The sequence below is a fragment of the Nomia melanderi genome, chromosome 1 (genome assembly GCF_051020985.1).
Source record: "Nomia melanderi isolate GNS246 chromosome 1, iyNomMela1, whole genome shotgun sequence".
Taxonomy (NCBI): domain Eukaryota; kingdom Metazoa; phylum Arthropoda; class Insecta; order Hymenoptera; family Halictidae; genus Nomia; species Nomia melanderi.
The window spans coordinates 16,648,458-16,674,235 of record NC_134999.1 but is presented as its reverse complement, the minus strand read 5'-3'; the positions used below and the strand labels follow the sequence as shown (position 1 = coordinate 16,674,235).

Here is a 25,778-nt window from a genome sequence, read left to right as displayed (position 1 = left end):
TTAAAGCAGGAAATCAGTCATCGATCTATGAAACGGACGCTTAACGCGCGTTTACAATGAGCGTGCGACGCGGTGGAACGGTAAAACGAAAAAGTTTCACGGTGAACGAGATGGCACTCGTAATTGGGCATTGTTGTCGAGTGTTTTAGAACCCTCGAAGAAAGTTTTCTCCCTTTTCGAACGATCGGAATTACCGTGAGAACATGGTTATTCGTCGAAGAAAGTGTTCTTCTTTAAATTAACTCTTGTCGGTTGTAATTTCAGCTAATCACTAAATTGATGTTACATCTAACGAGATTTAAAATTGATTCTTCTTCAGACGTATTTAGCATTGATCAGTAGATTTTATTGAAGCTTTAACACTGGAATACCGTACCAGTCGAAATGACTTTTTTGTTTAGTAATTATTGATATCTTCGAAGCATTGAATATTCGAAATGATTTTGAAAATAAATAGCTTCATTTCAGTACTATAATGAATGTCAAATCTATCGTTACAATATTTATGGGAATTGTATATTAATCGTATTAAATGCTCGGTAGTTCTAGTGTTAATATCACTTTTATTGCATCGTGTGAAAGGAGACACCCTATATTTCATATCGCCATTGAAACTTACGACTTCACTAATAAAAAGTTTAAAATTTTTCAATAGTATGCCTAGAGTATTACATCACGAATAAAATCCAGATTTAATTAACACTTGGCTTACAGATATTTCTTGCAGTTGATTCTATTCCTAGAAAAAGTTTTCCTTTAGGTTTAGAAATTGGTTCAGACTATGCATAACTAAATGAATCAAAATTATAAACGTTCACCAGATAATGTTTATAAAGTTCAAACCACTTGAAATCAACGCGTACCATAAATTTCGTTCACTGTTAACCGACATAACTTATTTTGATGATAGTAACCAATGCGTTGCATCGATTCGCGGTTTACATTGTCGTTTGTCGAATCGCTTCTTCCAGAGGCACCCTGTATATTTTACATTCGACTGTTTGTCGTAAAGGCATGTCCGCGGCTCCCAACAGGCCCGTGCACCCTGTTTTACAGTTCTCATCGCTTGCGTCACGACCGACTGCGCTTTTCTGCTCGTCGTCTTTCATCGGTTTACCTTTTTTTTTCTCCTTTTCCCTTTTTTTTATTCCGGCCCCCACCATCCGTCATGAGAATTTGATTATTTTTGTGAAGCGTGCCGATAGGCGGAAAGGAAGATGCAACGGCGGCCCGTGAAGTGCACTCGGCGGCCTCGAGGAGCCTGGAAACGCTCGACGCATCGCAAAATACTAAATAACGAGAGGGAACGCGTTTCTTCTTTCATCCGATTACGCTTGGCACAGGGGGGCCCGGTTCAGCGGTGTTTTATTTCGTTTTTTAATCAAATTCGGCGGACGAAGTACTTGAACAAAATCTGAAACGTTTTTTCCACAGTGGTCTACTATTTTTTGTAGGAAGTGCCTCTGAATATAATCATTTTAAAATCCAAACAATTGGTTTCTCATTCGAATCGTGACAAATTTTTGATTCTTGTATCTCAATGATCCAACGAAATTCGGTTCGTTCGATGTCACCAAAGAAATTGATGTTTAACCCTTTCGGTGAGATAAAATGTTCAGGTTTGGAAGACTAAGTTGTGGAAAAATGATCTAATTAGTCGAACAGCAAGAGATCTACACGTAGTTGTCTTTTGTTCTATTAATTAAACGACTGATATATAATTTAGCTTCATATGTTGAAGGTTTTGTATGTTTCGAAGAATTTTCGTCCGCAGAGGGTTAACACGTTGAGTGCGCACGATTTTGCCGAGAAAAACATACAAAATGATAATGTAACAACTTATGTAATTGAATGACATTATTATTGTAGGTTTCTCTTGTCGAGTGTCACTGCATTAGGTGGTATTACTTGTAATATAGAAAGGTTTTCAGATAATCATCGTTTAATCGAACGAATTATAGTAATTCGATTCGGTCAAGGTCACCGGTGACCCCCATGGCATCCACCGTGTTAACCCCTTGGCTGATGATTTCTTTCTCAACTCTGATCGATACGGCTACTTTGTCATTAATAATTTATTGGAAAAAGAGAAAAATTCTAAGCATGTGTTATGCCTATATTTCCTTTTAAGTATAATAGTTGATTACAGAGGAATAATATTTACTTTGAATTCGAATTAACTAAGTAATATATATATATTTGTTGAATCATGTTGAAAATCTTCACCACGAGTCTCATTCGTTGTTGTAGGATAAGGGGTTAAGCTTATATAAAATATGGTGTCAGCTGAATTCGGCTGTAACGTAGCAGTGAAAGTGTTAAGTTTCATGAAAATTCAGTTGGATTTGTTGAAAGACACTGACACGTCTCGGTGAACGAGCCATACGTGGTTCGCGTTATTTTGATGGCAGCCGGTTCTAATCTCCCTCGGAACGCGTTCTGTTTCAGGGAAACATCTGACGGACACCGTGATAAGGCAGCACGAAAAAATCAAGAACAACGAGGCGGCACAAAATCCCCTGGCTGAATACAAGTGAGTGCAGCATTAAACGGCCGCCTTTGAAGATGTTTCCGCGTTTACTTCAAAGTTCCATTCACCAACGCCAGAAGAGTGTCTCCTAATGCGCGCAATTATCGCCGGCACGTTATCCCGCTCCGCTGAATATCGGAGCAAGCCGACAATTATTACGAGCGCGTTACGTCATGACGCCTGACAGTTGCCATATTTGCGGATGCTTTACAATTTATCCCTTCTTTGGAATCGCTGCACTGATTTTTATGGACTTCGCTTGATGCGATTGTCGTATTATGGGACACACTGTATACACAAGCAGATACTAACACTGAATCTGATTGTTTTCGCAATTATTAAAAAGATGATAGATATTTCTTTGAGAAATTCAAGAAATTGATTTATCGATACATAAGCTGAATTGTAGATCAATTAAAGTCTCGATGGATACACTCTTGGAGTTTCTATATAAGTTCTAAGAAGTTTCACTGATAGTTGTAGTGTCAATCTCTATTAATTAATTTTTCAAATGTTTAAATGGATATGATTTATAGTAGATAGAGTATACAATATTATCAATAGTTTTGTAATTCATATTGCGAGTTATGGAACGATTAACTGTTTAATTATGATAGTAATAGATTAGGAGAAAGTAGTAGATTAGTTATTGCTACATTCAATTTCAATTTATTCCAAAATATCTAAATATCTAATAATAAATAAATAGTAATACTAAGAACAAATAAATGCTAATAAATAATACTAAAAATACATTGCACATCTACACCAAGAATAACTCAACATTTGTTAACAACCTTCTACATATATAATTTCTAAGCAAACACTGATTCCTGTTGCAGTAATTTTCGGTTTCAACCGCGTTTCTGTCCGAACCTGGACACCAGCGAGGGAATACGTGCCGGGGAGCTGACCAGTCGTCTCTTAACTTGGAGAAGTCGAAGTCACAGGCCAGTGGTTCTGCAGGTGAGCCAGTCCAATATTTTCTATTCGTTAGAGTCCATCTGTAAAGTACACACACCCGAAGTCCCTTGATCCATTATAATATTTACAATGAACACCGTGGTAGCAATATTAAGCAAACATTCATTGAAGACTCCAGTCTCCCTTCGATCAGCAAGAATCATACGCATCTTATTAAATCACCATAAAACCCTTTACATTCCTTAACACTAGGTCCCTAAACGCGACAATCTAACACATATTACATTTTACAAACGTCACTTGACAAACGATTAAATCACTTTTGATTGAAGCAATTAAACGACTGTACACCTTGATTATCTTTTAATCTCTGATTTCCAAGATCCGAATAAACGAACGTCAATTTTCCTAGGAACAATAGAACAAGCTGAATAAACCTCCGTAAACCTAGTGTTAATACAATTTTTTACAAGATAAGAAGCTGAACCGTGTTCAACCCTTTTCAAACTCTTTCTCCTTTATCTCTAACCAGCATTCTCAACGTTGATTACTGGAACCCGTGTTATTAGAAGTATCAGCAAAACCTCTTTAACCAGTTAACGGACGCAATTAGGATTACACGGACATGTTCAGTTAATGAGAAAGTTTTCTGAATGCACAAAGAAAAATCGTAGCCCCGGGTCGAATAAATTCTAGACAATTATAGAAATAGACGCTTTTACAGTTGGTTTTGTAACGCCAGGAAGTAATTAAGCGTTTGTTCCTCCTCGTAAGGGATCCGACGTCTTGCAATCGGAAGGAAAAAATTCCGCTAAGCTTGTCTAAGCGTTATTAAATTTCATTTGTTCGCGTGTAGAACCGTGTGATATTTCTCTCGCGTTCGACAAGTGCCCTTTCCCTGGAAAATCGCGCTTTGCGCTGTCGCTGGCCGGCGATTAATGCGTCATTGCCTCGATTTTTGCTGTTCGCCATTTCCTAAATGTTATCGAACGCTGCTCGTCAGCTTGCGCATTAATGCACTTACGCTGGCAGCGATGCACATGCCCGTGCGCCGCATTAATGACCATGATACGCTGAAGTGGCGAACAAGGTAATACGCAGCATCCGCGTGCTGAAACGTCCCGATGGAATCTGAGACTTCTCCACGTTGGACATCTACGTGTTTCTTTTTTGTTTTTCCTTCGCCAACCAGAATCGCGAACGCGTCCATTAACGAAGCTCCGCGAGTTTTCACACGGTTTTCCCGGAGCTGACGGAAAACTTGCTAATTGTACAAAATAGTTTGTGCAGTCCTCGTTATTTCAATTAAGCCTTTGCACTCGAAAGGTTTTCCGCTGGATGTATTCATCGTTCTCTGTAATTATTAATGGTATTTTTTACGACTAAGGTAGATATAAATAATACATTATTACTGTCAGGTTAGGTACATTGTTGTAGACTATTCTATTTCTGCGTGTCGTTTATAATTATATTTATAGACTTCGACATTGATCATGAGACTTTGTAATTTTGTTATATGGAGAGAAATGGCGACTGTGAGTCGCCTGTCGGGGGACAAAGGGTTAACATTCTGTTCTTGACGAAGCAAGCCTTACAACGAGTACATTCATAGTGTATTATAATAGGTAATTTAATTATTTCTGTATCAAAAATTCATAAAACAAACTTAATATCCTTTAAAAGCTTGTAAGATGCCTGCAAACAGGGTAGCTGCGATGAACACTTCTAAAACAACCCAAATTTCTATTCAAATTTCTATTAAACCTTACAAACAGTACATTCGTAATATATTATACTAGATAATTCAATGATTTCTATATCAAACATACTAAAATACGTTCAATATTCTTGGAAAGCCTCTAAGATGCCTGCAAACAGGCTAGCAGCGATGGACACTTCCAAAACAACCCAAATTCCTCTTTTAGAATCTTCAATAAACACTTCCTGGTTTCGTGGGCGAAACAGTGGCTCACTCTCAAAATTTTATAGTTTATTTATATGTTTTCCGGAATATTTTCACGATCAAGGTCACCCCGGCATCAATGAAGACCCAACCGTGCAGCGTTCCGGGTGCGCTGGATCTTTCAGCGTACGCTCTTCCGCGTATTTATATATATATTTTTTTTCGTGCCTCCCCATCAAGGGAGAACGAGGAGAAAGCATGGTGAGATCGAGCAGGAAGGGGTGGCATTTAATTCGTGAGCATGCGCCACGACCATAGGGGAGTTATTGCAGAGGGGTTGCCACTCTTTGAGCTCGATGTTATTGATCAGAGTTTCTTCTGCCCTTCGAAATGGCTCAAGTGTATCACGCCATGGGGCATCGAGCTCTTTGACTTCGTTTTCTTTTCCCTTTTCTGTCCTCGCCCCCTAGAATTCTGGAAAAATGCCTCCTAGGGAATCCTTGGAAGGAATTTTTAATCATCTTGCTCTCTAGAGGCTCTAATTTTACCTCCTCAATTACCATTTGATACAACAATATTGTATAACTTGATATTTAATAGTAAACACTCTGTTGATTGCATAAATATACGAACTACTTAAATACAATAGATCTATTCTTTAATTCGTGCGTAAATTTTCATTAATTTAATTTTTAAGAATGTCCTCTGTTTCATTAGGGAATTTGAAATATTTCTAGCGAGCTTTTAGACTGCAAAGGGTTGAATTGCCAGAATTAGATTGAGGAAGTTCGTTCGTGATAAGTGAAACAAAGCGAGAGAACAGGTTTGGGTAAATAATAATAAAGTTTTTATTTCATTTTTCGTTTGACGAGTCACTGGGCCAGGGAAGCGGATTGTCAGAGATTTCTGGTTCGTATGAAGTCGTCACTCGAAGTGGGAATTTGCATGAACAGCCTCAGTTTTACGAGGACTCGTAACTTGACTGCGGATTTTATGCAATTACGGGAGACTTCGGAGTGGAAAACGCAATAAACGAGTAATCTCGAAGTTTAGCCGTGTTTTCGCATTGTTTTTGATGGATTGATATGATTCAGAGTAAAAGTGTCTTGATTCATCTGTGACTCGTGTCTTCTGAAATTTGATTCCTCAGAAATTTTCAGGAAATTAATTTTTTCACACTGTTCTGATTAATTCTTTTTTTCTTTTTTTTAAGAAACTTAGTGTTCTCTTAAGCAGCTTTTTCATATGCCTGCAAGCATCAAAGACACCTAGGTGCCCCCACTTACGTGCCCCACCCTGTATATCGATTTTTCATGCAACGCACAATGGAGACATTACTTAAGGTGATTAGATCATATTGAAATGTGTGCATGCAAAGTAGAAACAGATCTGAATAGATTTGTCTGTGCACCTTGAAACTAATACCTCACAAATTTATTCGTTTATTCAACATAAACCTATCACAAAACTTCAATTTATTTATTGAAAATCTACCCGATTCCCAATTTATTGCAAAATGCGACTGAAACATAAAAATTCAAAAGGAAAAGGAAATTTTATATTTACTGAGACGAAGGTTCACCGAAAATCTCACAGAACTTAACCTAAAGTACGCAACCCAAGCTTCGAAATTTTGTAACATCATTACAAAAATAAACTATGAAATTTTTCTATAGAAACAACACGAGTGCGGCTACTCGACTTGCAATTCAATTTGCGTATTATCAAATCAATTTCTTTAGTAATTTCTCAGTGAATCACGCCATCTTCTCAACGATTATAAAATAAAGAATTTAGAATATAGCACTGTGAAATTATGCATGAGAGAGGATAATGAAAAGAACCTCCTAAGATCACTCGATGACTAAATCCGTCTAATGGCTTAGTTTTCATTTCTCCTCGTCCAACTTTGAGTTGGTGTTATTTTCATAATTTCTGCTATTCCCAATCGTCAATTCACGTGAATCACGTCATCTTCTCAACAATTATAAAATAAAGAAATTAGAATATAGCACTGCGAAGTTAGGCGTGAAAAAGGATAACGAAAAAGACCTCCAAGGATCACTGAACGACTAAATTCGTCTGATGGATTAGTCTTCATTTTTCTTCGTCCGACTTTCAGTTGGCGTTACTTTCCAAATTTCTGTTACTCCCAGTCAATTCACTGTTTGTCAATGCGGTTACGCGTAACCAATGAAGACAATAAAACCGTAAACCGGAAAGACACCTCCTGCATCTGCGGTGTTCCAGCAGACAACGAGTCGTATCCCAACTGTAAATACGTATCGCGGGAAACGAGCGTCCGGGATAAGGGACGCACTCGAAAGCCGCGAAACCGGTGATAAAAGGCGAATCTCGTTTTATCCGTGACGGAAGGAGAGCACACGGCGAGACGCTCGGCAACGAAACGCGCGGCGATAAGGTGCCGATATTAAATAAAGAGCCGCGGCGCTGGCAGTACGCTCGCTTCCAGCCGACACGTGAAGACTGGCAATCCGTTAGTTAATCAAGAAACTTCCGAGGAAACTGGTCTCTTAACGAGGAAAAAGAGAAGCTGGTCCGATTGGATACGCGAGATAAGAGCGGCTTCGACGAGCACGGGATGAAAGAAATTTGAGGGGAAAAAAACGAGAAGAGAGGCGAAAGAGACGGAGAAAAAATTGGAAAGCTGGGGAAAAAAGAGGATGGCGGTCTAGCGAGTGAGAGCGGCATTCGGCTAACACGTGGAGATAGTCTTTTGTGTAAGGAAACGAATTTTATTTTTTCTTTTGGAGTTGTGGTTCTCTCGCGTAGGGAGGATCATGCTTTTTCATCGGGAATTGCAGTTCTTTGGTGTAGGAAGAATGTTATCCTTTTTATTGAGAATTATAGTTCTTTCTTGTAGATAGAATTTTGCTATTGAAAATTACAGTTCTGTGTAGAATTTTGTTTTTTTTTTTTATTCAGAATTATAGCTCTTTCGCTATAATTAGGCAAAAGAATTACATTTTTAATTGAGAATCGCGATTCCTTTGATCCGGTTGGAAATTTGTTTTTTAATTAACATTCACGGCACTTGAACCTGCGAATTTGAATGCAATGTTAGTGAACCTGTGCCAGCCGAGTATAATAAGATTAATGTATTCCGAGAATTTAATTAAAATATTGTGCTTTCATTTTCTTTGTAACGAGACTTTCGGCGAACAGTATGAAAACGCGAAGTCGCGTAAATTCAAGGAAAAGGGAAGTTAATGCTGTCGTTTTGATATTGGTGGGTGCGTTTGCATGTTAATATTACGGATGAAGATGTTTGTTATCGGACAGTTGAATTTCTGGGCATTAATATTTTCCAAGATATCACCGACGTATCGCCCGCGATACATCGTTCAGCTGCACAGCTCGTTAAACACTAATTACTTGGAGTGGCGCGCGTGGAGGGGACAATTTGAAGAGAATAATCGGGAGGGAGCCGCGGTTTCATACGGGAGAGAAGAAAAGAGAGCGTAATGTCGAATGATGTAAGAGTAATTCCGCACGAAAGATCAAGGTAAATCAATAATACGGTACAGAGCCGGAGGAAACCATCAAATTATATCGCACGCGAGAAAAGGAATAAAATCGCATTGAAATGTTACTGTTCCCTGGCTGAATAACAATAATAATACTTATTATTCGCGTTATTAAATCGTTCTTCACGTTAACATTATTACGTAATAGTGACGTTATCGATTATCTTTAGAAAATCCTTTTTATTTATTTCTCGCGTGTAGAAAGCTTCTCGCTTCTAAAAAAAAGAAACGACAAATAAAAGTGTAGATTCGCCGATAGCAAACAAAAACACCTATCTCGAGTGACCCCATACAATGAAACGGGCGAATCGATAACGGGTAATCCCAAACACGACAAAGGAAGAGATCCGAGCACCTAAAAAGAAGAATATTCAAAATCTGTGTGCACAGCGACCCCTAAAATAGATAACAATTCGACCGTGCGCAGATCATTGATAACGAACCAACTAAACCGACCCATCGAATGGGAAACATTGAAATTGGGAATCGTCGTTCCTGGCACGGGAAAACGGTTCATCCGGTCTCAAATAAATCTACAGTCTCTAATACTCGGTCTCTGAAAGCATAGAAGGGAAAGAGTGAAAAGTTTATCGACACGGTTACGCTTGAACGATAAATAACACGTGTAGAATCAGCAAATTGCATGGGAAACCATACACAAATAGGAATAAGAATAAAGAATCACTTGATTTCCATAAGAAAAATAGAAATTCTAAATCTTCAAACCCAAAGAACAAACAAAAATGACAATAAGCGAACCAAAATCAAATATCGGCTAAATCGAAGAAGTTTCCAAATGAATAAAAGACAACAAAGTAAACCCAAACAGAAAAACCAAGTTCCGGCCACCCACCCGAGAGCAATTCGACCTGAAGTCCAATCAAAACCGAAACGTTCGTGAAATTCACTGAAAAAGAGAACAAGCCAAAGGCAGCGGGACAAAGGAAGCTCGCCCCAAAAAACCCACGAGAAGCCCGAATCTTTAAATACACCCCCCAAAAAAGAGCGGAGGAAATTGAACGGTGGCCGGATCGTCGGTGGCAAACGAGCCAAGCGGATCCAGCGAAAGGGGCAAATCGAACCGGAGACTTTCCACGGCGACCGAGAAAGACAGTCGTCCGTCTATAGAGGAAGAAAGGGAGAGGGAGACGCGAACAATGTGTACCAGAAGCGCGAGAGAGAACGAGAGAACCAGTAGGAATCACGATCGAGGATAGAGGGGGAGTCATAAGGTAGCTCGGCTGTGGCCGGACGAAGACGGAGAGAGAAAGATCGGCGCGAGCGGAACGGAGAGGGTGGATAGGTTGAACGACGTGGGGGGAAGGAGAGAGCATACGGCACAAAGGATCGCGTTAAACAGAGAAGGGACGAGGAGCGCATTGAGTGAGTCAGTGATGGCGTGCAGCAGCCAGGCCGAGCCCAGCTGTTCTTCGATCCCCTAACCTACGGCCAGTTTATTTCAGCTACCAACACTACGTGGTCCCCTGAACGCGTCGCGCTCCCGTGGACTCGTTATCAGTCGACCTCCGGCCCCTATCAGCCTCCGATCGCAGCACTCGCCGGTCTTTTTTCCTGTCTTCGTGCCACCTACTCTTCGGCCGTCATCTTTCTGGATAACGGGCAGGGGACGAAAAAGCAGAAAAAGTGGACCGGGAGAACAGTGAGCCGATTGTGGGCGAAGTTTTCGAGGCTCCAGTACCGCCGCGCCGCTCGGGGATTCGGGTTCACGGCGCGCGGAGATTTTTCACGCAGCCTGCCGGGAACTTTGAACCTTCACCCCCTACGGTTACACTTGGAAAGCTACCCGACCGAGGAAATAACGAATCGAACGTGACCTTTGTGCGGATAGATTGTTACCCGGTTTTTTCCCTCCTCTTTGGCCTTTTTGAAGAGCGACGTCGGATCGAGGGGGTTTTAATGATCGGCTCAGGGGCGGGGATCGTTGATGGGGGTTGAGGAGCCGTGGATGAACGTTTTGAACCGGTTGACACGGGTCTGCAGCTCGGATGGATTTTAAACGTTCAACTTCGATCTCCGTGTGCGAAGTGATCGGGAGTTTTGTTTGAGAGGTGGATTTTTGGATTGTGCGGGATTTCGATAGGGAGGAACTGGTTTGTCGGAGGAAGATTTTCGTGTTTTGATGGAGATTGTAGGGAATGAAGGGTTCGTTGGTGAGTGGTGATCGATAGACTGGAAGAACGAAATGGGAATTTGAAGTGAATGGATTTGAATATCGGAGGAACCTCGGAGATTCGAGTCTATTTGGAGAAGGGAATTTTAAGAATTTGTGGAATTTGAATTGGAGAATTCGTAGACGTGATTGGATGTTAAATATGAGATAAGAGTAAAGCATTCTGACGGAGTATAATCCTCTGGCGATCAGCCAGCCAGGTCTTAGAGAGAAGAAAGATTTTCCTTCCTTATCACTCGCCGCAAAAGGTGCGTCCGGTCGATTTGCGAAACGAATGGAAAAACGTGGGCCGCGAACGAGCAACAGAGCGTACAGCTATAAATGGAACCCGCAATGCTGAGGCATTGACGTCTGTGTCGCAAGGAAAATTCAATACGGCGACAAAATCCGAGAAGATTCGACGAGACCTTCGACCGTTTCGAGAATCTCAACTATGAAGCAACGGCTTTGGAAAGAACCACGAGATCTCGAACCATCACTCTACTAATTCCATTCGATCAATCCCACGAACATCGACTGTTCTCGAAACACCAAAACAAAAAGAGAAAACACAATTCAAAAATCTGGAAGAACGGAGATCTTCGAATGGAATCCACCAGAAAACCGTGAATCACTGTTAGAAGAGATCTGAATCCGCGACTAGAATCTCGAAATGAAATTCCAAGATCCACCGAAGAATCACTCCGAATCACAGGGAAACCCTCATTGCGGCTAAAAGCGCGAAGAGCCACGGAAAAAGGAGAGGAAGACAAAGCGCGTCGTCGTCAAAGGGACGCGGAAGAAACGTGTGTCCCCCAGGAGTCTGATATCAGCATCCACGAGTCCTCGACGACGACCGCAAGGAGTGCCAGCGACTGAGGGAAGAATCGCCAGAAAGGGAGGGAAAGAGAGGCAGATAGGTGGAGGGGGTCGTCGGATGTCGTAACGGGACGGGGTAGAAATGCCAGAGGGACATTTTGAAAATCTTTGGTTCGACGCATGCGTGGGGACGCACTCGACGCCTGATGGAGCGCGATGAAGCTCTGCCCCTCGGTGGATGAGGAAGGGTCGAAACCCGGAGAAGAGTGGCTGTGTCTGATGGTGCGCCGACGTCGGTCGGGCCAGGACACCGGGCGTCGCGTCGCGTGAACATCGTGTTGCATCATTTTACCCCATCAAAAAAAAAAAACAGAGGAACAACAATCTCAACCACCAAACAGCATCGACATCTCCCGGAGAGGCTAACTTTCAAATCGAGTCGAGAGAACATAAAAGAGGACCGCTGCACACAAACCACGTTAGCGGAACCCGTCGGAATTTATCGAAGGAGCTAACTGTCAGTGACGAAGAGAAAGGCAACGAATTGAGTTAGCAAACAGTATCAACATCCGAAGAAGCTAATTATCGAAACAAGAGAATCTAGAAATCAAACAGGAACTAACCTATCAACATCCAAAGTAGCTAAGTTTCAAGAAAAAAGCGCAAACTAAATTACAAATAACATCTCGAGCAGCTAGCCGATCGATACAGAACATTCTAAAAAAGGAACAACGCTAAGTGACCGATCAACGTCCGAAGTAGCTAACTTCCAATCAGCGGAGAAGGGATTCAAAGGGAACGGCCGCGAACTTACCAGACGACATCGACGTCGAAGGAAGCTGACTCGAGCTCGAAGCTTTCGAGAGGAGGTCTTCAAACCCGAAGAACGGAAAGGATGCCAGGCGAAAACAAGGAGAAACTGGCGCAGACAACTTCCGGCGGCAGGCAAGAAGCTTCCTCGCCGTCGAAGAGCAGCGATCCGGAGCGTAGTCCTCGTGGCAGCTCGATGATCCCTCTGCCCCGCGCGCTGCAGCAGAACCCGAAGACGGTGAAGACGGAGAAGAACCGTCTCAGGCTGATCATGGAGAACAGGGGTTTAACCGACGTCCTTGAGAAGGAGAGGATGATCTACGCGGAGGACAGGGGCGAGGAAGGATATCGGTTGACGTCCCGCGGGGAACCGGCCCCGAGATACCGCGGCGACGTGTCCTGCAACCTGGCGTATCGATGTCCTGCGAGAAAGGTGACTCCCTCGTGTTTTTAGACGCGCGTCGTCCCTTTCTTCTTGTTTTCCTCGCGGCGCCGGCTGATCGATCATCGATGAAAATAGAGTCCACCCTTCGCGGGGGGTGTGCGGACCACGAGTCGTTCGCGTAGGGGACGCTTAATTGGTGGATCTACGTCGCCGAGAATCGCGAGTGTTTTGGTCCTCGCTGATTCTTTTCATCCTCGTGGACCTGGTGATTCATGCTCTGCTTTCGTTGTGTCATTCTTTCCACGCCTCTAACGAGTTCTCGGGCACTTGAGTTGGGTACTTCGAGCATTTCGAAGCGAGACGTTTCGGTTTAATTTACGCGGATTTACGTTATTTAGAGGGTTACTGGTGATTTGATATTCTTTGGTATGTTGCAGTTTGAGATAGTATCTGGAAGGGGATTCTGGTTTTGAAGAGATTTTAGTTGTTTCGATGTTTCTTGGGGATTGTTTTGATACTATGGCAGAATTATCGGTGTTTTCTTGAGATTCCTCGCCGTTGAAGTTTAAATTGCGAAAGATCGTTTCATCGCGTTACGTAATAGACCGTAAGTTTTCACGAGGCTCGATTGTTCTATTTTTATGTTTTATAAAGTGTTTAGCATCGCGTTCCGTGGCTGTAAACTCAGGAGAATCCGGTTTTCCTTTCTTCGCCGGAGATTAATGGCACTTTTATTCCTTCGTATTGTATAATAGGCTGTAAACAGTCGAGAAAGTCCACTTAACGATACGATCCTGTAAAAAAATGCGGGTCCCCGTCCTTGATTTCTTCAATTCCCCTGCATCGTCTCTAATTCAATTCGTTGAACGTACTCTCCGGTCTATAGGCAGCGTTCCTCTTGAAAATATTCTCAACAAGTTCCTCCTTCCTGCTGCTGATGAATTAGTCTCTCTCGGCTCGCACTTCGCACGTGCGCCTTTTTAAAAAGCAATTTGCAGTCGAGCCGTGAACCACGAAGGAAAGAGTGAAATAATATTAGGATTAATATACCGGGCAATTGTTAGTTGACAAATGATCCTTACAAATTGTTATTGTCGTTACGCGTTCCTCTTGTTTTCGCAATAGCCACTTTTCCCTCGCGTTTTCAGTATTTATCTTTGCGTTCTTCAATTTTTATATTGTCTTCATTATCTGTATTTATCGCTGTTTCTTAAAAATGTTATCATTCGATTGCACGTGCTGCTACGATTGCTGACGAGTTATTGCTTAAGATAGAAATTGATTAGAATTCTTAATGAGAACTTGCCATTCTGAAGATAATACTAAATCGTCACTTAAATTTTTTAAATCATTGCTCCTATAATGTTTTAAAATTAAAACTTCGTTCTTCACTTTCAGCTTCTAACAAATTAAGTTTAATATCACTCCTAATACTAGTCCCGTTTTTATTATGGAGTTCTCGATTTTCTAGTGTACAGCTATTCTAAGTTACCGAAAAATTACAATTCCCCTCGAAACGATTTTGTCAAGTTTCCGAAAATTATTGAAAAATCTCTATCGTTCCCAGAGAAAGCCCTGCTTGCCACGCCGAGCGAGCGAGGCTTCTCAGACGTGCGTTTCGCGCGTGCGTCTTTTCAAAAGGCAATTGACAACCGATCCGGTCGATACCTGCATCCGATAATGAGTCACATTTATCGGCGCACCTTTCGAAACGCCGGCCGGAAGGTTGCTCACGTCTTCCTCGCACCACTGATTGGCATGCTCTGTTTTCCCGGGTCGAATCTTCGCGTACTCGCGAAAGATTTAATCTGTCTGCTTCTCCGATTCACATATGAACACGAATGACCCCGTTTTCATTATTTGCCTCCTCGAAAGAGTAGTGTTCTTTTTATCTCCATCTGCCTGATAAATAATTCATAGTCTTTAATAAACCAAGAATGCAGTTTCAACGCGAGATCTGGATGTAAGATCTCGTGCGTCAGCTGTTTCCGACAAAGTTAATCCATTTTTCTATTTCTCGCGAAATCTTAATACCGCTATTTCGACGGTGCCGAATAATGGTCCGTTCCGACATCTTAGTCTACAATGTTTCGAGGTATTATTTCCGACAAATTAACCTTCCAAGATTCAGATACACAATAGAACGACTTCTCCATCTCCTATCAAATAAAACTGAAAGACTTTGTCGAAAATTAATATTGAACTGTTCAAACATTAATGGACCATTTGTATTTTTAACCCTTTGCACTCGAAAGACAACTCAATCGCCATTTGATTGAACGCAAAATGATACAATGAAAAATTCAATATAAAATGTTGAATAAGGTAATGACATGGAACATAGAACAACTCTGCCCCATAATTTATGCAAAATGCTTCTCTATGTAAGTTGCAAATAATATTGTTAATATTTCGTGAGAAAACAAAGAATGTCTAATGAAATTGTCGAGTACCAAGGGTTAATATTTCCTTGCTTAAAAGGTATAATAACTATATCAATAATATAATAATAATAATAATAATAATAATAATAATAATAATAATAATAGTATAACGATATTAATATTATAATAATAATTCCTCGAAGCTACTTACGTAGCCGAACGCCTCGACGACCGCCATCTTGATCAATGTCGAACGCCGCGTTCCGATCGTATGACTCATCCCCCGGATTTTTAGCGTCGAGTAAAATTTAATGTACACCCGGGGATTGGAATAGAAACTCTTCATTAAGAAACCATCCGACGAGACGGTTGTACACGCCGTGTCGCGTGGGCACTTGATTGCTTCTCACGATGCCACCGGTTTCGCCACAATGCGCTCGCTTTGTCGCTTTATTTCTTGCAATTGGTCCGAAATAGGGCGAACGACAGAGAACATTTGTCGTCCGTGCTCTCGTACTCCCGTCGTCGACGGCGCCGCGTCTCGCGATCGTTGAAACGAAGTCATCGAACCAGCCCGGAGAGAATCCCTTTGTGAAGCTCTCGCTTGCTTTCCAATTCTTATTTACACGGGCCCGATCTCTGCACACACATATGCACCTAAAAAATATTTGTCTCGCAAAGTGAATTCCTGACACGATTAAACATTGAACGGATTTCGCCGAGAAACGCGTGACGATATTTTGAAATCGGATTTCAGCGAATAGTACTTGAGAAACTGTGCTCCACGGAATTTTGGTAAATGGCGATTTTGCGAGGGAAACGACGGAATATATTCCGAAGCGTTTATCTCTGGTCTGTACGTAAAAATGAATAATGGAAGGTGTTTAACCCCTTCAAGGTTGAACTTCAAAGTCACGCGTCAGCAATGGCTTAGTCGCGGTGTATGAACTCTTTTTTCGTTCATCCTTGACACGGTTTCCTCAAATTACGAAACATCCCGTCTGTGTTGGTACGAATCGGAGGGAACGTTTTTGTTCTAGTTAACATTTCCACTTTTAAAATCAAAACCGTTCCTCGAGAATGTTCAATCGATTTTCAAATAAACGTCTGAACAAACAGAAATCGGATGAATTAACGCGTCCTGTTTCTTGTCGATTTGCCGAAACACCACAGAACTTCTCGCAAACTATTATTAACGAATTAATGAGAAAATGGAAGTTTCGTAGTCACCAATAATACATTAACTGAAAAATATAAGTGGCAATGTTTCTCGAAGTTAGCGTGAGAAAATACGTATAGGATGTCCTAATATTTAAATGTTTTCTTAGAGCTTCATGAACATTTTTATTTTTGTTCAATGTTACATACATTTCGTATTTCAAAGGTTATTCAAATATGATAATATTACAATATTACAATATTATTATATTACAATATAATATTAAATATTATAATATTACAATATTACAATATTACAATATTACAATATTATTATATTACAATATTACAATATTACAATATTACAATATTACAATATTACAATATTACAATATTACAATATTACAATATTATTATATTACAATATTAAATATTATAATATTACAATATTAAATATTATAATATTACAATATTAAATATTATAATATTACAATATTAAATATTATAATATTACAATATTATTATTACGTTGACAACCCTATACACGTCGTCCACGTTCACTCCATCGCCAAAAATCCCGTGGCCACCCGGTACATGACGTCGACTGGCAATCGCGTCGAGCTTTTTTCGCCTGACGGATCTTCTCGGCATTGCGCTTGTTCCACGGCAGCGTCGTTTCCGTACCGGCGAAATCGAACTTCCTCCCACGCGAGAATGTATCTTTATTTTCGACACGGCCAAGCAAGGAAGCGTATTTCAGTCACGTATGGCGGCCAGAACATCGCACGTTCGTCGTCGAACGTTACTCGGGTCCCGAGGAATCTTCCCTTATTATCGGAACCATCGGGCCAAAAAAGATCGAGGGTTCCCGGAAAGATCGTTGTTCCGTGAACCGTTCGGGACAGATAATGCTGGGAATTTATGATTAGTCGAAAATGTAGGGGATACCGTTCGATTGCAACTCCGAATGTATGAGTCAACGCGATAACACGTATTAATAGAATGCGATGAGCGCGATTACCACAGAACGAACGGCGATAAGGTGCTCGGTGATAAGGCTGCGGATGTTTATGCATCTCTAGGAGTTATGAAATTGCTTGTTTGGTATGTAGGAAGTATGCTGAAGATCGTTTTGGTGGTATTGTTCGGAGGAAGCGACTAAGAACGTGATATTTTTATTATATTGCTTAGTATCCGTTGAATAGTATTCATTATATTTATTGTTTAGTATTTATCATATTCATTATTTAATATCCATAATTATACTATCGCGAGATTCTTTTGATTCTCAATAGTGTGAATCGTTGCGTATATTACAAGGAGCATTGCAACGTTTCACGGAGCGTATAAGTGACTTTGAAAGTCGCAAATTCCCTCCGGTAGCCATTTTAAATATTGAAATCTTCATTCTACTGAATATTTCAAGTTTTAAATACTCGCTTCATAAAGTTACGTGCTGCATTACTTAAACACAAATGTCTACTTTTGTAAATGAACGACATCCATCAGCGACAGCAATACGTAGAACCAAGATAAAACTGAGTCAGTACAGACAGGTACCATTTCACAAAACACCATTCGCCTCGACATCGGATGACTCAATCTCGCGTCGAATCGAATGCCGTCCGTCCGTCTGTTCATCTTCGATTAAGAACGTTTTCCTTCTTCCTCGGTTTTCACGTCAGCAATAACACGACCGATAAACCGCGAATAATTCCGCCGATTTCCTACACAGCAAAATCACACGACAGATGCGGCCATCCGGATTGCCGTATATAAATTCCCATCGTAACGGTGCCGAGCAGTTAGAGCTTCGATTCGATTACCGTTCCGTATTTACCGGCCGATTTCTCGTTTGTTCCTTGACGCGGTTCCTTTTATCTCGATGCTCCATCAGTCAAAGATGGACAATCGATCCCCTGACCGCACGATATACTCGGAATCGGATTTACTAGCTGTGCATGCACACAAACCGTCGAGATTTACCGATCGAGAACGACCATGAAAACGGCTTGCCCCCGCGCGATAAACGGTTTACGCTACCGTCCATAATTATTCGAACGATATTGGTATTCCGTCTTTCACGTGACGTAATGTTTACCGTTCGTTGCACGAGAGTTGGCACTTTGGTCTTATTAGTCAGCTTTCATCTCTACTCGCCTCATTTTCAATACTAATTCGCTATTCGTCGATACGATCGCGCGTAGCTAATCGAAACTATAAACAAACATGGCAACTCTTGCTTCTACGTTGTTCCGAGTGCCAACTCTCGCGCAACGGAAGGTAAATTACTGCAAGTTTCTCGGTTTCTCGTTATTTTCGTAAAGCAACAGGTTTTTCAGCTTAGAAAATGCTGATGAGCGAATAGCAGTGGTCCCTTATGTTCTATAGTTTGGTCGTGATGAGAATAAGGGAGAAACGGAGAAGAAAGTGAATCAGTTGAAGGATAACACGTTACCAGGAGAAATGGAAGGTCTATTTCATTAGTCGGTGATGTGTTTCGTAGAATATTAGGTTTTCGAGTCTATCCTCCGACGAGATAAAGATTGCTCGGCACTGATTTACCTGATTGCTTATTCATCCTCGTGGACACGCTCCGTGGCAGCCCCTCTCTACCTGCGCGCAATGTTTCCATAAGTGCTCGGTTATCTCTATCGAATAGCGAGATTATCGGATAACGAGCCACCGCGGAGAAAGAGAACGAAGTTCTTAGGTGAAAGCTGGGCAAATAATGGGCAGCGATGCTCACCCCAGTATTATAATGGAACCTCGAGTATCCGAACGAACTGGGTTCGGAATGTAGAGTTGGGGAATCGGTTGATGATTGATCTAAGGAATGTTAATCCGATTAGGTTCTTATCTGTCTTCATCTGAATTGTAATTCTAGTTTGCTGTTCGTCAGTGTGGTTACACGTAAATCATCGAAACTATAAACAAAACAGCGAGAAATCCAACATTGAGAGAAGATTGCCTATTGTTTAGTGGTTCAGATGATTGAACAACTCGCGTTATAATTACCTTGCATGTGAAGAGTTGATTATATTTAGCGTTTCGTGGATTCATCTGAACTAATGGGACAATTCAAATATGTATCAGTTGATAATGCTGTATCGATGATATTCTAACTCGTGTTTACTAAACGCACGCGTTCACGTTGCTAACTCCGCTAAGCGATGTTTAGCCGATCAAGCGTTCGGATAATCACGGTTCCATTGTATTTGGTCTTCACCCAGACGATTCGCCTCCGACGAGCTGGGTCGAGGTCTCTCGCTAGATCGATTCGCAATCCTGCCGCTAAAATGGCCGGCCGGCCGGGCATCCTTGAACGACCGTGAACGTTTCGATCGTTTTCGTCTGCGACTGCAGTGGTTTCACGCTGGAATATTGCCTCGTTACTTTGACGTTTTTTCGTTGCAATGTTGGCGGAATTTTTTGGCAAATCGCAGTGATAGTTTGAAAGAAATAATTGGTGCAAACTGGATGTTTAATGGGCAGTTCGATAGAGTTCTTTGCCACGGTTTTCCGCCATTTTCCGTTGGATGTCTTGTTTGAGAACGTTAACGATCAGTATTTTAAGTTAATGACAGTGCTGCTGCTTTACTAACCCATTCACGCAGTCTACATCGTATTGTTCATTAACTTTAGTTGCACTGTAATTTAGTGCACTGTAAAATGTGCAATAAGGATGCACTCTTATTAGCATTATCGTTTAGTAAAGATTTATGGTTTTCAGTATGTAATAAGTCGCTATAAAAGCCAATAACATTTGCTTAGTCAAAATGCAGTGGAACGAATATTTATCTTTGAACGTATACTTTGTTAAGCAAAAGGTATTTTGCAATGAAAGTTTAGAACACAAAAGATGGATAACCGTGAAGATGAATATTTTAACTGAAATCATATTTTACGTTTGTTAGACATTTTTTAAACGAATAGCTATATTTTTGATTCATCCTGTACAACATTAATAACGTAAGAAACGAGATATTTAAATAAATAATGGGGGGAACAGTAAGAAGCTGAGTAAACCATCCGAGCGCACGATGAATCACCAGCCAATTAAGGATGATTCAGCCGGCCGGTGGTAAATTAACGCGCAGCTTGATATGCAACTATAAAATTGAATAATATATCGCGCAACAGCGACGACACGAATTGCGAATCACGACGATCCTGTTCCGTTCCGTTCGGTTCGTTCCACGGAAACGATTAACTGTGAAAGAGATTCTTTATTCGGAACGATTTCAGATATCTTTCACGAGAAACTTGTCGTGTTCGTTGGACGTTGCTCATACCGTGACGAGTGTTTCGCCGATTCCGCCGTAGCCCAGTGGTTTCGCGCATTTTAAATCGCGCGTCCCTCGAGAAAAGCCCGCGAAACCGACTAGCAATTCGAACGAGCCTGTTACAGGAATCCCTAATGACGAACCAATTAATCGACGAAATATATGATTTACTTACGTTATCTCTGTGACGAAAGTTTCGAACGCTTTTCACCGTGCAACAAAGAGAAAAGGTAATAAAAACCTCTCAACGGAAATGGCGGGAGATCAGCCATCATTTAAAAAGTGCATACATCGTCGTAAATACATAAAATCGAATAAATGAATAAAATAAACTTATAGGAATATCTAAAAGATTTCTTTACACGTTGAATGCTGTAAGGTTCGCCTCCAATTAAATCGAACTACTATAATTCACTCAATCAATGATTATTTGAAAACATTTCTATATTACAAACAGTGCTATCTAATGCGGTGACATTCAGCTAGATGAAAATGCAGTAATAATGATTCAATTCAATCGAATGATTTAACCCTTTGCACTCGGAAGTATTTCGCTGGAAATATTTAACGTTTTCTAACTATACAAAGACGATATTTTTTTAAACGATCTCAAAGAAAAATCTTAAATAAATTGAGAGACAAAGCTTTTTTAAACGAATATTTCATACATCGATGTATTATACACAGTTCAATATTAAATATCAAATTTTATAGTTTTACTGCGTTGAATCAAGTGGTGACAGAGTCACCTCTCGAGTGCAAAGGATTAATATTATATCTTCTCCATTTTGTGTATGTTCTATGAAATCGCGCGGCGTTAACGTCGCCACTAACGCAACTCGATGATTGATGAAACAATAAAATTTTCGAAACTTCTCAAGGACTTCCCAATCGCATCGTATTATACGAAGATTTCCCTGATCGAACAGTCGCGTCCGTCTGCAACTTTTAATCGGATGATGGATGCTCCACTTATTCGATCAACCTTGAAGAACATTCCGAAGCGCGGCAGTCTCGTTAAGATTCAAATGCATTCCAAGGAATTATTCCGAAAGTGAGGTTAGGTTCGCGAGCCCTACACGACTGGCTCGTTCGTTCGCGCGCTGCCCGCGAGACACCAGAGAAAACCGGGTGAAAGTGGCGGATAAGCCAGCAACAATGCCTGCTCCGGTGATCCGCGATTCCTTTAATTATGCATTCCGAACAGAAACGGAGTCTTCAACGGACCGCTTCTCGTTAATGGCAGAGCCTCGCGCGGTCGTTTTCTCTTTTTTTCCCTCTCCGTTTCCGCGGGACGCCCGGCCGCGGGATCCGCGGCACTTAACAATGCGATTAACACGTTTCTAGCGGCGGCCCGAGGTTTCAGGGTCTCGAGTGCTTCCTCCGGATCTGATAAGAGAAATCGAGTCGCGATGCCGCGTCGGAACATACGAGCCGCGCTAATTATTAAGCCTGTCGGCCTCGCGCGTTCACGGTGCGTTTATTATCATTCACGATTCAATGCACCCAGCAAAGCGAAGCTAAATCATTTCTCATACTTGCTATCATTCCGTACGAATAAAATCTGATTTTTATCTTCGCTCGTAAAACACAGATATACGATTTATTCACGTTCGCGCGTGAGGAATACCCGATATAAATGAAACTGCGATGCGCTCGATGCTCACTCGCGAATCACCGGTGAGGCGTTTAATGCGTTCGGTTAATGGGGTTCGAATAAATAACGGCATGATAAATTAAAGAGTGAAATAAAGCCTCGAGTCACGGTCTGAAGTCGAGATTTACGGTACACCGTAAATAACGAGATCAACTCGAGTGTAACGATTGATTCTTGTCGAACTCCGTTCGCCCGACAAAATGGCGGTGCAACGGTCTTACTTCAATGCCCCGAAGGACGCGTTTCCTCGTGTTCCGTGTTCGCATGAGTATCCGCAGTCTGTTCCGCGGCCAAGAGTTTTTTTAGATGACTGAATTAATACGTTCGCCCGATCGATTCGCGTTCCGCGGGACGTTTCGTCCGGCCGGGATCGCTCAGGTCGCGGGGGCGACCTTTCGTTTCGTCGAGGGTTAATTGCCGCTTACCACGCAGCTTACGTTTCGTTCCGTGCCGCGCCTAACGAACCGGCGTTAAAAACCACGATCACGTTGCAACGCGGACCGGGAAGCATCTTTCAGGGAACGACGTCCGTGAACCTGGCGGAGAAAGTGCTGAAAACACCGGTGATTCCACTGTGGTCTTAGAACGAACCGCTCGGCCGTTCTTCCTTTCTCCGGCGCACGCCGTTTGTTTTCGTTCGCCGGACGAACGGCGAATTCGGCCCGGGCTAAATTGAGTGGGATAAAAATGAATGAAGTGCCCGGCATCCCGCGAGAAAGATTCTCGACGGACGAATGCCCCGATTGTTGATCGTAGCACGACGATACGCGGCCGATGCGGTCGTTGCGGCAATTTTATTAGAGGCTGCAGCATTTTTATGCGTAAACTCGGAGAGTTGATTTAATACTTATGAATTCTTGAGTCGCCGCAGTAAACTGGATGCAAAATGAAATGGAGTTTGTTGCTGGGATAGTCTTTTGGGTCGAGTGTTCTCAACAGATAGACAGTTTATCTGTGTTCAAGAATTAGATTTTCGTCTCTTCGTCCTAGAAACACTAATCCCTTTTTATCGATACTCTTCGATAGCAATAAATTTCCAGAATCCGCAATTTTCCAAATATCTGATATTTATTCGATTTATACTACCATGAATTTCTCTTAGTTACTAAATCCTTAGTATCTCAAACTTCTAACCCTTTGCACTCGAAAGGTGACTCTCAGTCACCACTTGATTTGATACAGCAAAACTATGAAGTTGAATATTCAGTATTTTAAGTTAAAATTATATTTAGCAATATGAAATATTTAAATAAAATAGCTTTGTTGCTCGATTTATCTGTGAATTCTCATTAAATTAGTTTCAAACAATGTCCATATTTCATCAGAAAATGTCCAAATATTTCTACTGAAAAACTTCCGAGTGCAAAGGGCTAATACTCACTAAACTCGTAACTCTTCAAGTTCCAACGCATACCCGCGATATTCTCAGCAACAACCCACTCATCTAATACAATCTAAATCAACTTACAACCCTAACACCCCCTAACAACACAAAAATTCCAAGAACCAACGAATCTTCAAATTCCAACGCAAACAGCCGATCGAAATCAACTTACACCCCAAACCCCCTAACAACCCAAAAATTCCACCAAAAACCCTCCTCCCACGCAGCTCCCCGAACAAGCTACTTCCCTCCTCTCGACAAACTCATCTCGCAGCGCAAGCCGAAAATGAAAATTCCAGCCTGAAGAGCAGCAAGCCATCTGCTTGTTCCAGGAGGACGCAGATCCCAGCCACAAGAGGGTGGACAGATTGCTCTCTGAGGAGTGTTGTCGCGTTCCCCGCGGGCCGGCAGGCGTCGGCGTGGAAGGTGTCGGCTCCTGGAGGGGCCAGCGTCGCCCCCACGGCATCGAGATACCTACGCCCCTGGCCGGCGTCGCGGCGCACGAGCTGGAGTCGTCCGTGGACGGCGGCGCAGCGTTCAACCCCGTCGTCGTCGCATCGGCGGCGACACCCGCGAGATGCTCTGCGTCGAAGAACGGGCCGAGAACCGCAACATCCGCCGCCGCCTCGTCATCGTCATCCGCCAATGCCGTCAGCTCCAGGCCATCGAGGTTCTACCTAGGCACTGCGATCGCTGAGACCAGCAAGGAGGATGCGATGGAGCCGGAAGTCAAGGAGGAGGACGAGCGAAGGTCGTCCACGCCGAGCCCCGAGGTAACAGATCACCAGCTTTCCTCGATCGTCGTCTCTCCGCTTTTTTCATCCTCCGCGTTCGATCCTGCCAGTTCCCTCATTTCCTCGATCGAGTCCCGGTGTCCCTGGTTCGCTTCTAACGGCCACGTCGAAATTGATCGCGGCGTAGTGCAGTCTTCCCAGCGGAAGCGTTTCCTTTTTGCCCATCAAATTCAACTAAGAATCTCCAGCAAACAGATTCTGTTCGTTCGGAATAATTTCCCTTTCTTTGGTCGGTGTTCTCCATTAACCAAGCCTCGTTCGAACTCATTCGACAAATTAGAACCCCTGCCGATGGGAACCAGAAACGATCTCGTGCTTGCCGAGTAAGCGAATCGATTAGCTATCAACGGATTCGCGGAATGCGATCTGTTTACGATCTGTTTTCGAGAGGTTCCGGTTGCCAGCCTGTAAATGTCTTCCGGAACTGCCGCATTGTTATGTAACCGGCTGTAAAATGCGCATTAATTTCGTTCAGTCGACGCGGTCTGGTCGTGTTTATCCAGATTTTTTGCGACGATGCGATTGTTTTCTATGTTCGTTTTCCTCTTCCTTCTCACTTTTTGTCGTTTCAATAGCCTAACGTGAGGGAAACGGTTGGACACCGCTGGGTATATTGCCTCGTGCTTGTGGCACACGAGTCCCTGCTATATACACCGACGTAGCCAGCGTATTGATTTTGCCGAGAGAGAGAGCTCAATCTGTCCTTCTCCGTTGCACACGTTTACGCACACGTACCGTGCTATTCCCTCTCTCGTGCTCTCACTCTCTCTCTCTCTCTCTCTTTCTCTCTCTTTCTCTCTTTCTCTGTCTGTCTTATCTCTCTGCCTTTCTCTTTCGCCGCCCTTTAACTCGCCCTCACCGTTTGCGCGAGAATTTATTTGGTGCCCTACCCTGCACGCGGATCAGCCCCCCGACAGAAGGCAGCGGGGGCGTTTTCCTTTTTCTCGTGGTTCGAACTGTATTTATTTTCGCTCGAGTGTATTGGAGAAGTAACCTTGGCTAGCTCCTCTCTCTCTCGCCCTCTCT

General features: G+C 42.3%; 1 protein-coding gene and 1 long non-coding RNA gene across 11 annotated transcripts in view; one reads left to right on the top strand and one right to left on the bottom strand.

Moving 5' to 3' along the window:
• LOC116429512 (uncharacterized) overlaps positions 1 to 25,778 on the top strand; it is a 57,497-nt gene that overhangs the window by 20,898 nt on the left and 10,821 nt on the right. For 8 of the 10 annotated variants that reach the window (XM_031982523.2, XM_031982529.2, XM_031982527.2 and 5 more), the window contains 3 exons: positions 2,449 to 2,533; positions 3,373 to 3,496; positions 24,291 to 24,731. In XM_031982523.2, coding sequence (XP_031838383.2) covers positions 2,449 to 2,533; positions 3,373 to 3,496; positions 24,291 to 24,731 — 650 coding nt within the window. Of the gene's footprint in view, positions 1 to 2,448; positions 2,534 to 3,372; positions 3,497 to 9,471; positions 13,138 to 24,290; positions 24,732 to 25,778 lie in introns of those variants that run through there. The other 2 variants (XM_031982526.2, XM_031982531.2) reach the window with 2 other exon arrangements.
• On the bottom strand, positions 3,338 to 15,823 carry LOC143175034 (uncharacterized). Its single transcript, XR_012999625.1, has 3 exons — positions 15,685 to 15,823; positions 4,479 to 4,808; positions 3,338 to 3,534 (listed from the first exon to the last, which is right to left on the bottom strand). It is a non-coding gene; the product is annotated as an uncharacterized LOC143175034 (long non-coding RNA).